This window comes from Pezoporus occidentalis, unplaced genomic scaffold (assembly GCF_034315485.1).
Source record: "Pezoporus occidentalis ecotype Australia unplaced genomic scaffold, CSIRO_AGI_Poc_V1 ctg68, whole genome shotgun sequence".
NCBI classification, from domain to species: Eukaryota; Metazoa; Chordata; class Aves; order Psittaciformes; family Psittacidae; genus Pezoporus; species Pezoporus occidentalis.
This window is the reverse complement of record NW_026916030.1, coordinates 667,892-682,871: the sequence shown is the minus strand read 5'-3', so window position 1 is coordinate 682,871 and position 14,980 is coordinate 667,892. Positions and strand designations below refer to the sequence as shown.

The following is a 14,980-nucleotide window of genomic DNA, read 5'->3' as shown; positions in this document are numbered from 1 at the left end:
AGACACGATCGTCACTAACCGAATTGAAACTATTTTCCCTCTCTACTCGACCGGCTCTGCAGCCGTTGGGGAGGATTTATCTCCACTGTAAACCCACGAGCAAGTTCAATCTTGTTTGTACCTGGCAACGAATCCAGGTTAAGCTGAGGCCAGTGCTAACGGCTCCTGTTCACACACCCGCTGCTCCGGGGGCCCAGCACCTCCCTCGCCCTGCTCCACGGCACGGATGTGGCTCCCAGAGGGATGGGGCTGGACAGCAGCATCCACTGGAGCCGGTCAGCACACCCTGCTCCGGCTGTTGCCCTTCACAGCCAGGCTGGGGTTACCTGGCCTCGGCCTTGCAAGGATGATCCCCTGGGAAGGGGGGTGATGGGGACCCGCAGTGGGGGGACCTGAAGGACTCACTGCAGACACACGGGTGAAGAACAAAAGAGGACTTGGACGGGGTTATATTTTAAAATGCTCATATATTTTCTTCTTTTTTTTTCTCCTTTTTTCTTTTTCTCTTTTTTTTCTCTTTTCCCACAATTCTGGTACAATTGTTCATCAAACACTGGCGTTTCCAGCAGCAATTCCTGGGTTTTTTCCTTTTTTTTTTCTTTTTTAAAGTGAATAATAATACACGGTAGTGATTTCACAGTAAAACAGACCTGCGGGAACGCCGGATATACGTGACAAAAGACACCCCCAGACCAGCCCCTTCCCTCCCCACCCCACAAAAGGAGATCTTGGAAGTGGGGGGGGGGGAAATAAAAAGTTCATTCCAAAAAATTATTTCAAAAGAGATTTCATATAAAGCCTTTAAAACACGTCAGAATTCCTCCCTCCTCTCCAGATCCCTGGCCCTGGGGCTGCACACTTGAGAGCAAGAGAGGGAACGGAGAGGTTATAACAATCTCTGTAGAGGAAACCAAACCATCCAGAAAGAAAATAGCCAAGAATACGGAAGGGATAAAATTACATTTGTACAAAAATAGATTTTCACTTTATTGATGCTTTAGATATTTTTCCTTATCTTTTCTTTCTTTCTTTCTAAATGTTAATGTATTTTTATTTGTTATCTATGCATCCCATAGCCAAGGCATCCGTCGCTAAGTACTGGGAATCGCTAAAGCCAGTCTTAAACCCACCTGCTGCTCAAAACACAAACACAAACAAGGAAACAAAACAAAAAAGCATCTTAAAATAGATGCAGTTCCTTTGCCACGAGGAATAAAGATCCAGATTTGGCATCAGCCAATGCGGAGAGGGCTGCGGATACGATGTACTCGCTTACATGAAGCAAAAAAAAACCCCAAACAAACAAAAAAGCAAGGGAAAAAATAGGGAAAATGGACTTAAAACAAGAAACCACGAGAAGTCTGTAATTGCTACAGTTATAATATATGTATATGTGAGTGAGGCTATTTATACAGTGTATATATCTACAGTACATACATGTATACACACGCACATACGTGTCAGCTGAAGCCAGCCCATGCTCGCCCACCACTGATGGGGCCAGCACCAGCTCCTGAGCCGTGCTCCCATGTCTTGGGCCCAGCACGGGAGCTGTGTGGGGCTGGGGCTCCCTGCACCCATGGGTGCTGGGGGATGCTCAGGAGGCCTCAGCACCGCAGGGGTGGCCCTGGACTCACTGGGTTGGGGTTCAGGCTCAGCTGAGACGTGCACACACACAAGAAGGCAGCGAGGAGCATCCAGGGTGCAGGCGGTGGCTGCGGGGCTGCTCTTTGAGCTATCTTTAGAAAATTAAAGATTGTCCCACCAACGAGAAGGAATTACCAAAAATAAGAAATCAGCAAGAGATCACCCCAATCAAACCAGGTTCCTGCTGGAGATCTGGTTAAATCACAGTCCTACCTCCCGAGCGGATCATGTGCCTCTTTTAACCACGTATCACCTCCTCAAACAAGCCTGGAGAATATCGATCATTAATAACATGAGGACAAAACAAAAAGCCCAAAGTGAAAGAGAATACAAATGAAAGACTCAAACTCATGCACAAGCACGCTGCTTTAAGGCTGCTGTGGCAGATGGGGCCGGACGGATGCACAAAAGCTTTTCCTGCTGCCAGGGCTGGTGGTGTTGGGGGGCTCTGGGAGCTGATCACAAGCATCCAGGACCCTCTGACAACCTGTGTGGCTGCTGGGGACATCAAATGGGCTTTACGAAAGCAACAGGGTCATGCTGAGCCACAGCAACACGAGGGCTCTCAGCCCAGGCCTATGCACAGTCCTCCCCAGTGCAGGACCTGAGGCTGTGCTCTGCTCCAGTGGGGAAACTGAGGCATGCAGACACCCCCACAGCCTCCCCTTTGCACCACGGGACTGGCTGAGGACACCCCTTGCTCATGGCAATTTGATGTCATCACGTCAAATGCTAAATGGGACGGGATGGGATGGGACAGGATGGCACGGCATGAAATGAAACGGGGTGGGATGGCATGGCATGGCATGGCATGGGAGCTCCCACTCTGCAGCCTGGCAGCACCAGGGCTGCAGCCATCCAGACCTCAGCCTTGCAAAGCCACCAGAGCCCAGCACCAACCAGCCCCTCCCAGGCCCCCCACCAGAAAGCAGCGGTTCCACCCCACGGAACCATGGCTTGATTCCAGCCCAGGGAGCGCCGGCCCTTCCACAGCCACCCTCAGCCTCCCCGGCCAGCGAGCCCCAGGCTCCTTCCCACTGCTGAGGGCGGCGCTGGGGGCCGCAGTGGCTCTGGGCTCCCACCTCCCCGTGGCTGCGCCAGCCTGATGCTGGCACGGAGCCGCCTGCTCGTGTTCCCTGGCGCCCGCCGCGTGTTCCTGCCTCTCGCTTGGTTTTCCTGGCAAAGCCCTGCACGGTGAAGCTGTTTAATAATATTTTCAGCGGTGCGCAGGCTGCTGGAGGAGCGCGGCCAAGCACCAACCCAGCCCAGCACCAACCCAGCCCAGCACCAACCCAGCCCAGCACCAACCCAGCCCAGCACCAACCCAGCCCAGCACCAACCTGGCTGCGCTGCTTGGGGTCGCTGCTTCAGGCCAGGCTGAGGGCAGGCGATGCCCCAACATCCTTAGTTTCTTTAGCAATGAGATGGGCTGCTCCACTGCAGGGATGGAGCTGCCGGGGGGTGACAACCATGCCCCCCCAAAACCAGAGGTGGGCGCTGCTCCATCCCCCTCCAGCACAAAGATGTTTGAAGAGACAGTTACAAACCCACAGGGAGCAAGAAGAGAAATACCTTTGGGACCTAACACTGCTGTTGTAAAGCACAGACGATACAAAAGTGAGGGGAAGCCCTTGGCCAACCACAGGCACCTCGTTCTTGGCTCTGAGCTCCCCTCGCTGTGCTGGGACAGCCAGTCCTGCCAAGGGGGGAAACCCCCACATCCCTCATCGCTTGCTCTGCTGGGCTTTGCTCCCTGGCCGACCTCTCTCTAGGGAATCCCATCCCATGGGGTGTGGGCACATTCCTGGGACTGTGTCCCTAATTCCCATCTCCCTGCTGTCCCCACACCAAGCCTCGAGGGAAGGAGCACGCAGAAGCCAAGGTGCTGCTGGTGCTCTCAGCATCCCGGATGGGCTAGGGATGGGCATGGGCTGCTCCTGCATCCCCATCCATCTGGGACCTCTCAGCCCCACATATAGGGGAGAATCAGGGCAGGGGGTACCCAGCTCTTGCTTCACTACTAACAAACAGCCACAGTTACCAGCACTCCCACTAACTGCTGTTTGCAGTGTTTTACAGAGCTGCTGAATCAACAGGAGCAGGCTCCTGCATGAGCTGGAACCCCTGTGCAAGGGGAGGGCTGGTGGAAGCCAGGGCTCAGGGTGTTCCTCTGAGCCTATCCCAACAGCTGGAAATGCCCCTCAAACCTCATGAGACGAGGTCAGGACCCAAAGTCCAAGGAGGAGCCGTTGCTGACACCAGCTCCTGCTGCTCCAATGCAACAGCCCATGAAATCAAGCATGGTTCCAGCAGGACAGGCTGGACCCAGCCTCAGGAGCAGGGCTGTGCCCGGTGCCGGATGCTGGATGCGCTGCTGAGGGCTGGGGTCCAGCAAGACCCTGTGAGCTGGGGAAGGGTGATGCCAAGTCCCTGGCAGCCTTAAAGCACGTGCTGCAGCCAGCTCATGTCCACGGGGCAGCTCCACACCAGCAGAGGCATCTTTGGGAAGGGCAGTGATGCCCGGCTGTCCTGGGGATGGCAAAAGGGGTTTTTCAGGTGCTGGTGCCCATGGGACCCTCTGCAGGGTGGGTGAGAGGGAGTCACCGTGTTACTGGGGAGGCATCCAGCTCAATCCCAAATCCTCTGCTCCCACCTGGAAGGAGAAGGCTCTGTGCAGCCCTGGGTGACTCACGTGGGGCAGTGAAGGAACCCCCGACACTGCTGCCACCAGGTACAGACCAAAAATTGAATTCTTTTTTTTCTCTTTTTTTTTCTTCTCTTTGTCAAAAGCTCCATCCTCCGAACAGAGCCAGCACCACCCGGCGAGTCCAACCGCTCCCCTCGCTGCCCGGGGCGGGGTGTCCCCATGTCCCCAGCCCGCCCGGGGGGTGATGCTCACCCCGATCCGGAGCTGCCGGGGCAGGGTGTGAGCCGTGGCGGTGGGTGACAGGCTCTGTCCACTCCCACTTGTCCACACACAGCGCAGGGAACCAGCGAGCAGGTCTGGAGACGCAGCAGTGACAGCAAATGGAGCAGGGTGAAGGCGACCAGGAGGCAAGGACGGCGGCGGGGGGGTCCCCGGCTCAGACGGTGCCTCCAGCGCCGGGGGGAGGAGGCGAGGATGGGCTGGGCAAGGGGAGCAGAGGAAGGGGCCCATGGGACCCCGGCCGGGCGAGGGACTGACCCGGCAGCAGTTCTCTAAGTCATTTGGTGAGGTGCTTCCAGCATTTCCATCAAGAAGGTGTCGATCGGCGTGTCGCCTATTAGCTTGAAGAAGAAGAGGTGCTCCAGGCATTTGAGGCCGATGGACCGGAGGGCTGGGAGACGCAGCAGGAGCTTGGCGAACCTGGGGGCAAGAGGAATGACCTGGTCACACATCCCATCCACACCCCTGCTCCTGCCCTGCCCCACAGAGCTTCCCTGGGGGCTCCTGCTCAGCAGGGCTGGGGGTCAGGTGCAGCCTCTTCTGTCACCAAAGCCATGGAGCTACACCCAGAGCTGTGCAGAGGAATCATGAGTTATGTCCCCAGCCTTGAAGAGCAGGTCCCCACAGTGGACACTGACAACGTGCTGAGAGCTGAGCTGCAAGAGTCCAGTGAGAAACAAAAGGCCATCCCTGGGCTGGGGAGCACTGCTGGCTTCGTGCATCATCATGCATGGGTACGACCACTCAGTGAGCACCCTGAGATGCCCATGGGGTCCCACATCGCCTGCCTGCACCCTGCCTGCACGCAGCCCTCGTGCGAGTGCTCTCAACATGGAAAAAGGCTTTTTAATGGCCAGGAGCATGTGTTTGGTTTTAGTGCTGCACAGCCAGGGCTTGAACATCAGCAAAGGCTGAGGCAGCACAGGGAGAAGGGGCTCTCCAGCAGACACACACACACACACACACGGAGTTATTCCATGCGTGCATGCTTCTCTCTCCCCATTTTTTTTGCTGAGCTGGCGAGAACGGTGGGAGCGGCGCCAGGAAAAACAGCTCAGCCCTACCATCCCATTCAGGAAGTTTCGCTTTAAACCAAACCAGATGATGGCTCCAGCCCTGGGACGCGGTTAACTGTGAGATAACCGGCCCGCAGCACACCCTGCCAGGGCTGCAGCCCGAGGGGAGGGAACAGCCCCATTCCCTGCAGCTGCCAAGCATCACCCCAAGCCTTGCCCATGGCGCAGGGGGGCACGGCTGGGCTGTTCCTTGGAATGACTCCACCTCCCTGCTTCAGAGAGGTTCCCTTGTGCTGTCTACACGGGGCTCACCGGCTCTCCATGGCCAGGACCAGGCTGAAGCCCCACACCAAAGGGCACCTGAAGCAGTGGGAGCCAAGCACTGCCCGCAGAGAGGAGCAGGGCACCCACACCCGCCCCACCAGGCGTTTGCTCAAGCACAGGAAGAACTTGTTTCCAGCCCCAGATGGGGATCGCATCGTGCCGTGAGACCAGGAGGATGGAGAGAGCTCCCGAGAGCTTCCTTCAGCTCTTGTGCAACCCTGGACTCCCAGCCCACGAGTTAACCCTCCCGAGGCACCTGGGCTCATTGCACCATCACCCCACACCGCAGAAGAGATGGAGTTAAGGTCAGCAGTGCCCAGCCGCAGCTCTCAGGACAGCCCTAAGCATGCAAAAGCCTTTCAGGTCACCAGAGAAGGGTGCTGAGGCTCACACAAGGAAGTCCCCAGACCAAGGTCTTTCAAAGCCAGTGAGAGATCAAACTCCAGAGCCTCCGGTGCGGGTACCAGACCTGAAATACCGCCTTACACACCCCTGAGCACTGAGGCAGAGCCCTGAGGACCTGCCTTTGAGCCGTGGCTCAGCGGCTCTGCTGTCACGCACAGGGCTGGTGGATGAGGAGCAGGCTGTCCCCGCGCCAGCCCCCTCCCAGGCTGCAGCACCGAGCAGCAGCGTGCGAGGGCAGCACGGCTCAGCAGCGCCGGAGCTCATCCCAGCAGGGAACCAATGCAGGGTTGCTGCTGGCCACGATTCCCCACGCAGCTCTCCCGGGGCCAGGTAGGGCTGGCTGAGCGCACTGAGCCCCACGGGGAGCAGAGCTCCTCTGCACCACCACAGCAGCCAAGCCCGGGTCTGGATTTGTTTAGGAACAGCAATTTAATAACGCTCTTGGAAGGGGAGCTGGCCTGAGGTGCACACAGACCCTGGAGAGGAGAGGTAACGGCCCCTGCTCCATGCTCATCCCTCACCACGTCAAACACATCCTAACTCCCTGCCACAAGCCAGCCATGAGCATCCAGAAAGCCCCTCAACAACCCTCGCTCTCATCCACCAGCACACTGGTACCCAAACAGGGCAGAAAATAAGACCGATATCCCTTCTGATGGCGTGATGTGCCCACGGCATCCACTGCTGGAAGAGCATCCTTTCCTCCACTGAGCCACCCAGGTGAGATGCGAATCCCAGTTCTGTGTGTTGCTTTTCCCGGTATTCCCGCCTCGGCAGCAACACGCACAAGCAGCAGTTTCCAGCGCTCTGCCTGGGTTCTCAAGTGACTGTCAGAAACTTAACTGGCAGTTGCCAGCTTCAGGCTGTAACTGGGAAAATGCGCCCACTCAGCTCCAGAGCAGTCCAGGAAAGCATTCCTAATTCCCCCTCCCATTCCCAGCTGGATTGGGGGAGGCGGGGAGAGGAGAAAAGAGCATCAATTGAGGCTTTCACTTCCCAGCAATGATGCTCATCTGCCACCGAAAATTAACTCCATGTGCGTCTGATTTTCACTGTGGTTTGTGCTCTGGGGTTGCCAAAAGGGAAATGATGCCCTTCCCCCTGCTGCGGGGGCTCCCAGGGCTCAGCACCGACCCCATCCCGGCTGCATGTGCTGCAATAGACCCCTCTGCACTCACAGGGCACTGCCCAAGGACCTTCACAGCTGAAGCAGGGAGAAATGAGAGGTTTCCCTGCAGAGAAATGCTCACTCCCAGGAGACCTGGGAACAGAGAGCCCTGCCCAGAGGGACCCAGCACCCACATGGAGGTGCAGTGACCCTGATCAGAGGGACCCAGCACCCACATGGAGGTGCAGTGACCCTGATTGGAAGAACCCAGCACCCACATGGAGGTGCAGGGGCCCTGATCGGAGGGACCCAGCACCCACATGGAGGTGCAGTGACCCTGTGGATGGCTCTCAGACCCTGCCTTGGGCTGCAGCCCCCTTTGCACCGCAGTAACTCACCTCCCAGGCTGGTCGGGGTACTTGTGTTTGCAGTAAGCCTCCAGCGACGCGTACACCTTCTCCCGTAACGCCTCCACCTCGGACGGGTTGGAGAGGCCTTTCGAGTCTGAAAGGCAATGGAAGGACCATCAGCCAAAACCTTGCAGGCAGGCAGGGAACCCCCTGTGCTCCCTCCATCCCTCCCGGCACCACCAGAGCAGGGCACGGTGCGGACACAGGGTCCCAATCCCAGGTATTTATGGCTCTACCCAGCACCTCTCCGGGAGCATCCAAGCCCTGACAGGTTTGCACTGTGACTACAGCTCTGTTTTACCCCACCTTACACCCTGACCCCAACCGTTCTGGCTCATTCCAGTGGTCACAGACCCTCATTTGAAGGGATTAAGCCCTGTCCTTGTGGGATTTCTCCCTCCAGAGCACTGTGGCAGGGCTGAATGAAGAGTCTCTGCTCAGCAGGTCCCCAGGGGCTGGCTTTAGTAGGGTGAAAGGGACAATCAAGCCATTGATATCCCTGAGCACACGTGCCATGGGAACCTCTCCAGATTCCCCTTCTTTTACCATATACGGCTAATCCCGAATTACAGACAATAAATTACTGCTGATTACAGGGAGGGGGGGATGATAAAAAAAACCAAGCAGAAAAACAACCCAGAATCAGCACCAAACCTGGGGCAGGGCCTGGCCTGGGGCCGGTGGGAAAGGACACAGCAGGAGCCATGCTGGGGCACAGCCCAGGCTCCTGCCAGGGCAGGCAGGCAGGGAAGGGGGGCCGCACGTGGAGGTCTGCCCTTGGTTGCTGTCTGCTTTTGCTCTGGGCTGACCCTCTCTAAAACACAGAGACCCCCAGGAGAGCTGCGCAGGCATCTGCGGGCTGGCAGCTTTGCTCCCCACAACAGCAGGGATGAGCCCTGGCACTGAACCTTCTCCTTGCCAAGGGTCAGGGGGAGGAGAGCAGCAGCGATGGCTCCTGGAGTGTGTAAACCGAAGCAAACTGCAGACAGAAACTCAAGTTCTGGTGCGTTTTACGAGCACGTTTCACGGCTTTCACCCTCTCCAGGTCTTCAGAGGGCTTTTCCAGAAACACAGTTAATAAAAGCCCTTGGATGACAAGGCTGGGAAAGAGGACAATAATGCTCATGCTCCAACCTCGCTCTAATCCACACTTTTCTCCTAAAGGATATCTACATTCTGTTTTGCTCCTATTCAGGGACAATTCCCTGAAGCACCAGAACTCTGTTTTCACAGAACCGCTGTAAATCTGAAAATGGGCAGAGTGTGATGTGGATCGAGCCAAAGCCCCTCAAGCTCAGCAGAGAGCTCGGCTCCAACAACAGCATTCACCATCCCCTTGGATGATCACAGCCGGGTCCCAGCCAAGGCTGAGCCCTGCATAGGGAATATTCTGGATCATGAAACTGAGCTGCCTTCTGCAAGGGGAGAACTTCCCTTGGGAAGGGAGGCCTAGAGAGCAACACAGGGCATGGACCCAGATCCATCCCTGGCCTCCAAGGGATGTGCTTGTAAGGTGGCAAATGCACGTGCAGCTCTTAATTCAACTTGCATCCTTCTTGCCCTGCCCTTGGGAGCTGGGTACCCTTAGTTATTTGCAATGGAGCTTTACAGGTACGAAAGGGAGCCAAAAGGATGCAGCATCAGCCAGGACTGGAGAGAAGGTAACGCACATACCGGGGTTGAAGAGGACAATGGCTCGCAGGCAGCCTAGCTCTGTCTTGTCCATCTGCATGTCTCGCATTTTTGACACGAGTTCTGTCAGTACTCTGCAAAGGACACAGAAACCACAGGCGTTAGTGTTGGAATGGAATGGAAACAGCCAGGTGAGAGCCGGTGTGCCCCTGGGGCACGGGCAGTGAGGCCAGGGGACAGCGCTCGCTTAGACCAGCCCAAGAGATGCCCTCACTGTCCTCCTGGATCAAACCCAGCTCATTAGGGACATCAATAGCTCCTGTGAGACACATCAGGGACCATAAAAGCAGGTTCAACATTCACCAAGGCGCCGGCACCTCAGAGCTGCCTGAAAATAAGCAATCATAATAAAGACCCCAACAGGTATCTAAAAGCAATTTCCTCTGCGGGACTATTTATTGCTCCCTTTGCTCTCGCTGCAGGTGCCGGTCATGAAATATTTTCCATGGATTGGCCAGATTTTCCTGTTGGATCCTGCAGTGAAGTCATGGTCCTGCACTGGTGACCTCACAGCAAACAAACGATGTCACCAGCTCTGAAAACCAACTTCCTCACACAGCAAAGGCACGAAGGCGGTCCCCGGCAGCCTGGCTTTAGAGCCCTTTTCCCACAGCGCGAGATTAAAGAGCCCTCGGGATACGCATGCGGAACCTGCGGGCACTTTTGGTGCTTTCTCACTGTGAGAATAAAGTCGCATCTTGCTCCAATTAAAGATGAAAAGAACTCAAGGAGTGGCCTTCTCGTAACAGTAGAAGGCATCTGGACCCCATGAAAGGGGCTTTGATTTGCACTGGGCAGCCTTCTCCCTGCCTATTTCGGGCTGTTGGTTTCCGCAGGCAAGGACCACGACACGGTGCGTCCATGTACACCATGGGATGGACAGAGCTCATCCCCGTACACCATGGGATGGACACAGCTCATCCCCGTCCGACCCCTCAAGCAGGCTGCAATGCAGGGATCGGAGCAGCCTGGCCCGGGGATGGGAATGCCCGGGAAGGTGCATGCCCGGCGCCCGGCCCTCTGCCCACCTATCGAAGATGGCCCCGACGCCGGCGCTGTGCGCGCTGTTCCGGTGCACGTGCAGCCCGGTGGCAAGCAGGATCCCGTCTTTCACGGCTATGGAGCGGTGGGAGAAGGAGGCGATGAGGAGCTCATTCCACCCTGGGAGGAGAAAACAAGCAAGGCCGTGGGTTAGAGCCATGGGGTGCCCGGTGGGATTGGGAACCAGCAATGGCGCTAGAAGGAAACTGCTCAAGAGCTGCCTTTGCTGGATGGAGATGGGAAGGGAGTGGAAGCCACCCCTTTCTTGGATGTCAGGGCAGGAAAAAACCATTAAGGCACAAATGCACTAAAAATACATGGCTAATAAGGGAAACAGCTTCCTCTATAAACCTCGCAGGCACCAGAGCAAACAGCTCTGCCCTGCTCCTCTCACTGTGAGCCCCGAATTCCCCTCCACCCTGCATTCTCTGAGCAGTTCAAGCCCTGTTAACACTTTGTGTGGCTACTGGGCTCACTGTCAGGCCATCTCGGGCACACAGGTTCAGGGTCCATTAAATCAGGACCATGAAAACTCTGACTGCAGGTTTGTTGCTTCTGCCATATAGATACGGGCAGGGATCACCTCTCCTCCCTCCTGCTACTGTACAGGGATGTCCTACATCCACAAACTGCTCCACTAACAGCTTGCCCTAGTTGCCTGGAAATCAGCTTTTGTCTCATTAGTTACTGGACATGGTACTGGATGGGAAAACACATCCTTTGAGCCCAGACACCATGGGAGCTGTTGGAGCTTGTTACAAATGGAGAAGGGAAGGGAGACGTGACCTCCCTCCCCACCACCCAGCTCTCTGCCTAATTTAACACCTCTTCATTCCCACCCGAGTTCAAGAATGCCTGAAGCAAACCCTTAACAAAAGAAATGCTGCAAAGTTTGAAGGCTGGAAATTTTGGTGGCTTTCACCCATCTTCAGTGGGACAAGAGGGGTCTTCTGCAACACGCAGCACGTGGCCTGAAGGTGCTCTGGGGTCCAGAAACATCAGGACATCGGATTGCGTTTTCTTTCCCATGTTGAAGAAGCAATACAACAACATCCTTCGCCTCCTCTCCTGCCACAGCAACGTCTTCTCTCACTGCCTGGACTAAGCGCAAGGTCCCCACGTGCTGTATTTACCTACTGCGGCAGAGATGGGCTGTGCCGTGAGGAATGCTGACAAGGAATAAAGTTCACTCTTTCCTAAGTGGCCACAGGATGTTTCCACCCCAGTCACGGGAACATTTACTTGGCGATGCGGGGCGAGGCCTGGCGCCTGCAGAGGGATTGCAACACTGTGGAACCCAATGGGACAGAGGAGGGGACGTGGGGCTGCACCCGGGCTGCAGAGAGCACCTCCCAGAGCCAGCCCCACAGAAAGGGGCTGTGGGGCTGCCCACCAGACCCACAGCAACTCCAACCAACAGGACCCAGGGCTGGTTCATGTCCCTGGAGCACAACATCCCTGGATCACAGCATCCCTCCGTGGCACCAGCTCTCTCAGCTCTGCCCTGACTCTCAGCCATCAACCATCACCCTCCTGCCACAGCTCCTCACAGCCCCAGTGGTGCCGAATCCAGCCTCCTGCTTGCCAAGGATACATGGAAGCAGTGAGGCTGCAGGGAGCTGCCAGCATCTGTGCTGGGTTTATTCCAGCTACAGAGCACTGGATTAATCAGCATCCTTCAGCTGAATTATTCCCATTTAGAGCTGGAATGTTTCAGCTGGAATGGGGAACCTATTTCTACCCAGTGCTTTCACCAGAACATCCCCAAAGAGCTGACAGGATAGAGGCAAGCAGGAAAAATCAGGGATAACCACAGGCAGCAAATCCGAGTAAGGAACCAAACAAATCTACCCAAAGGGTTTTGCATTTCAGGCCAAGCTCTGGAGAAGCAGAGCAGATTCCTGACTCTCATCAAACAAGGTGGCTGCAGCCTCTGGGGATGCTCTGGCTCCTCTGGAGCAGGAAAGGCACCTGGCAGCGCAGTGACCATTGTGTGAATCCATCCCACTCCCAAGTTTCCTCACCAGCCCTATACAATGAACTGCAGCTGCAGATGTGGTGCTCAGCATCCTTTGCCAGCCTGGCTTCAGTGCAGAGAAAACATCAGGTTATTCCTGTCTCAGCCACAGCAAGCTTGGAAACAAGAAAACCCAGCGAAAAGAGGCTTCAGAAGCTGGTTCCCTTCTCCTCCAGAAAGCTCAGAGAGGGAAGATTCTTGAATGATTCAGGATGAGCGGAAAGCTGCTGCTGGCCCATGCACACTCGCACTCTGCTTAGCTCTGCCTCCAGGGACGCTGGAGCTGAGCCTCACGATGCTCTCAGCTACATTTAATACTTCAATATTTCATGGGCAGCTGCTCTCCGCAGGCCACTCGCCCCATTCAATAATAGATGGAGCCCCTGGTTACCTGGGGGGGTCATCTGAGGCCCCGGCAGCAATGCCTGGAGCAGGGAGCCCATCAGAGCCACTCCAGCTCAGAGCCACCACGAGACCTGGGATGGGGTCTGCAGCCCCCTCTCCTCCTGCCCCACGGAAGCAGCTTCATCCATCCTCTTTTCTTCCTCTTTAAGGGAGCACCAAGCCAAAGCCGTTTTAATGACTTATCTGCTGATTGGAGCTTTGCAAGGAGCTTCATGCCTAAAACACAGCCTCACTGAGCTCTGCTCTTGGTTTCCTGCCCTCCCTGGTCCGTGTGTACAACCTGCCAGCAGCAGGAGCCTGCATTTACTCGGTGGGAGAAGATCCCTTTCTTCAGTGAACTGCTTTTCACCTCCCAAAGCCCTGCTCCTGCAGACCCCTGCAGCACAAGGGAATTCCAAATAAACCCAGCGAACTGCATTTTCATCGTGGTGGGTGGGAGAGGCGATGCCTCCCTCCCCCCTTCTGCTTTTAATTATGATCAAACATTCTGCTCTGATGAGATCTCACGGAGACCCCGAGCACACTCGGTCTTCCAAGCCCAGCCTGGGAGGAAGGCAGCGTGTGGCTGCCCTGGTTTAACCACCCCGTGCACATCCCGAGCTCCTCACCCATCCCAGATGAAGCCAGGCCACTCTTCAGCTGATTGGCAGCTGTGCAACATTCTGGATCCCATTCAGCAACACGTCCCTTGGGGCTTTTAGAATCCTATTTAGCAACTGAATTATCAGAGCCTATTACTCAGAATCACTAATGGCTTTCAAGTGGCTGGGACCTAAATCTATGTGTGATCCCATCACTGGTGAGATGCCGCATTCCTGCATCCCAGAGCCCCAGGGGGATGCTTCCCACTCACCTGCTCTGAGCAAGATGACCTGGTCATCCAGGGGCAGCTCCGAGAAGTGGGGGATCCTCTTGGCCCACTCCACCAGGGTGAAGAGCTGTTTGTCTGCTGCCTGGCATATGTTTGTCACCGGGTCATTGGGCTGCCAAGGAAAGGAGATGGAAAAGTTGGGAGGGGGCAGAGCAAGGAGAAGAGAGGCTGGAGGAGCAGTTGAAGGGGTTTGCTGCCTCCCTGCTGCAGGGAAGGACCTGAGGTTGGCTGCCCCCCAGAAGTGAATGTTATCAGGAGGTGACTTGGCTTCTCCACCAGAACCAGGAGTGCAGAGACCCAACATCCATCACAATGACTGATGACTGACAGACCTGAGCCAGCATCTCCTGCTCCATAAACCAGCATGGGGGGGGGGGGGCATTGCAGAAAAACAGAGAAAACCCCTCTCCTTTGAAATATTACCCTGTAACAAAACCCATCTGCTCTCAAGGAGGACACTCAGCCTAAACACACCAAATCCCTGTTTAAAGGAACTGCTAACAGCTCAAGTGGGCTCATGATTAGGAACTGGAAGAGCCTGTCTAAGCCTGGCCAAGACAGACCTCACTAGTACAAGCGTGTATATAGGGTTTACCTCTCCGGACAGGGATGTATGAGCCCCTCCACACGTCCCGCTGTAATCCCTGCTGATACCTAGCAGCTTTGATTGTACGAGTATTTTTCTCCCATGTCCTTAAAAGAGCAGTTTCCCAAGCAGAGCAGCAGTGTTTACCTCACCCCTGGATCGCAGGGGAAGGGTGTGAATTTGGAGGCAGAGCAGACACAAACACCGGGGTAACCTCTCGCTCCTGCGAGCCGTGGTTCCACTGGGATGAGGCTGTTCCTCACCCGGAGCTGGCTGCGCCCCAGGACCCCCCCCCAGGCTGGGCAGACCACGCTGCTGACTCCCATCCCAGCCCCTCCGCTGTTCCCTGGCAGCAAACACAAACCCCAGGCCTCAATGGCCAACGTCTCCCATTCGCCAGGCTTAAAATACCCAGGGTCTGGCAGCTGAGGGGCCCCTGCCCGCGGAGCCTCTTCACCTGTTCCGGGCAGAGATGGATGGGGACCGGCTCGGGTTCAGCAGAGCAGCCCAGGAGCATCGCTGCTGGGATCAT

At 56.0% G+C, this 14,980-nt stretch overlaps 1 protein-coding gene across 2 annotated transcripts in view; it reads right to left on the bottom strand.

The window, feature by feature from the left end:
* Window positions 1–4,353: 4,353 nt before the first annotated feature.
* The window catches only part of RXRA (retinoid X receptor alpha), an 87,811-nt gene continuing 77,184 nt past the window's right edge, over window positions 4,354–14,980 (bottom strand). For both annotated transcript variants that reach the window (XM_062641079.1, XM_062641080.1), the window contains exons 6-10: window positions 13,845–13,974; window positions 10,557–10,689; window positions 9,511–9,602; window positions 7,825–7,930; window positions 4,354–4,993 (exon numbers count right to left, since the gene is read on the bottom strand). In XM_062641079.1, the coding sequence (XP_062497063.1) occupies window positions 4,846–4,993; window positions 7,825–7,930; window positions 9,511–9,602; window positions 10,557–10,689; window positions 13,845–13,974 (609 nt within the window). In that variant the 3' untranslated portion in view covers window positions 4,354–4,845. The remainder of the gene's footprint in view (window positions 4,994–7,824; window positions 7,931–9,510; window positions 9,603–10,556; window positions 10,690–13,844; window positions 13,975–14,980) is intronic.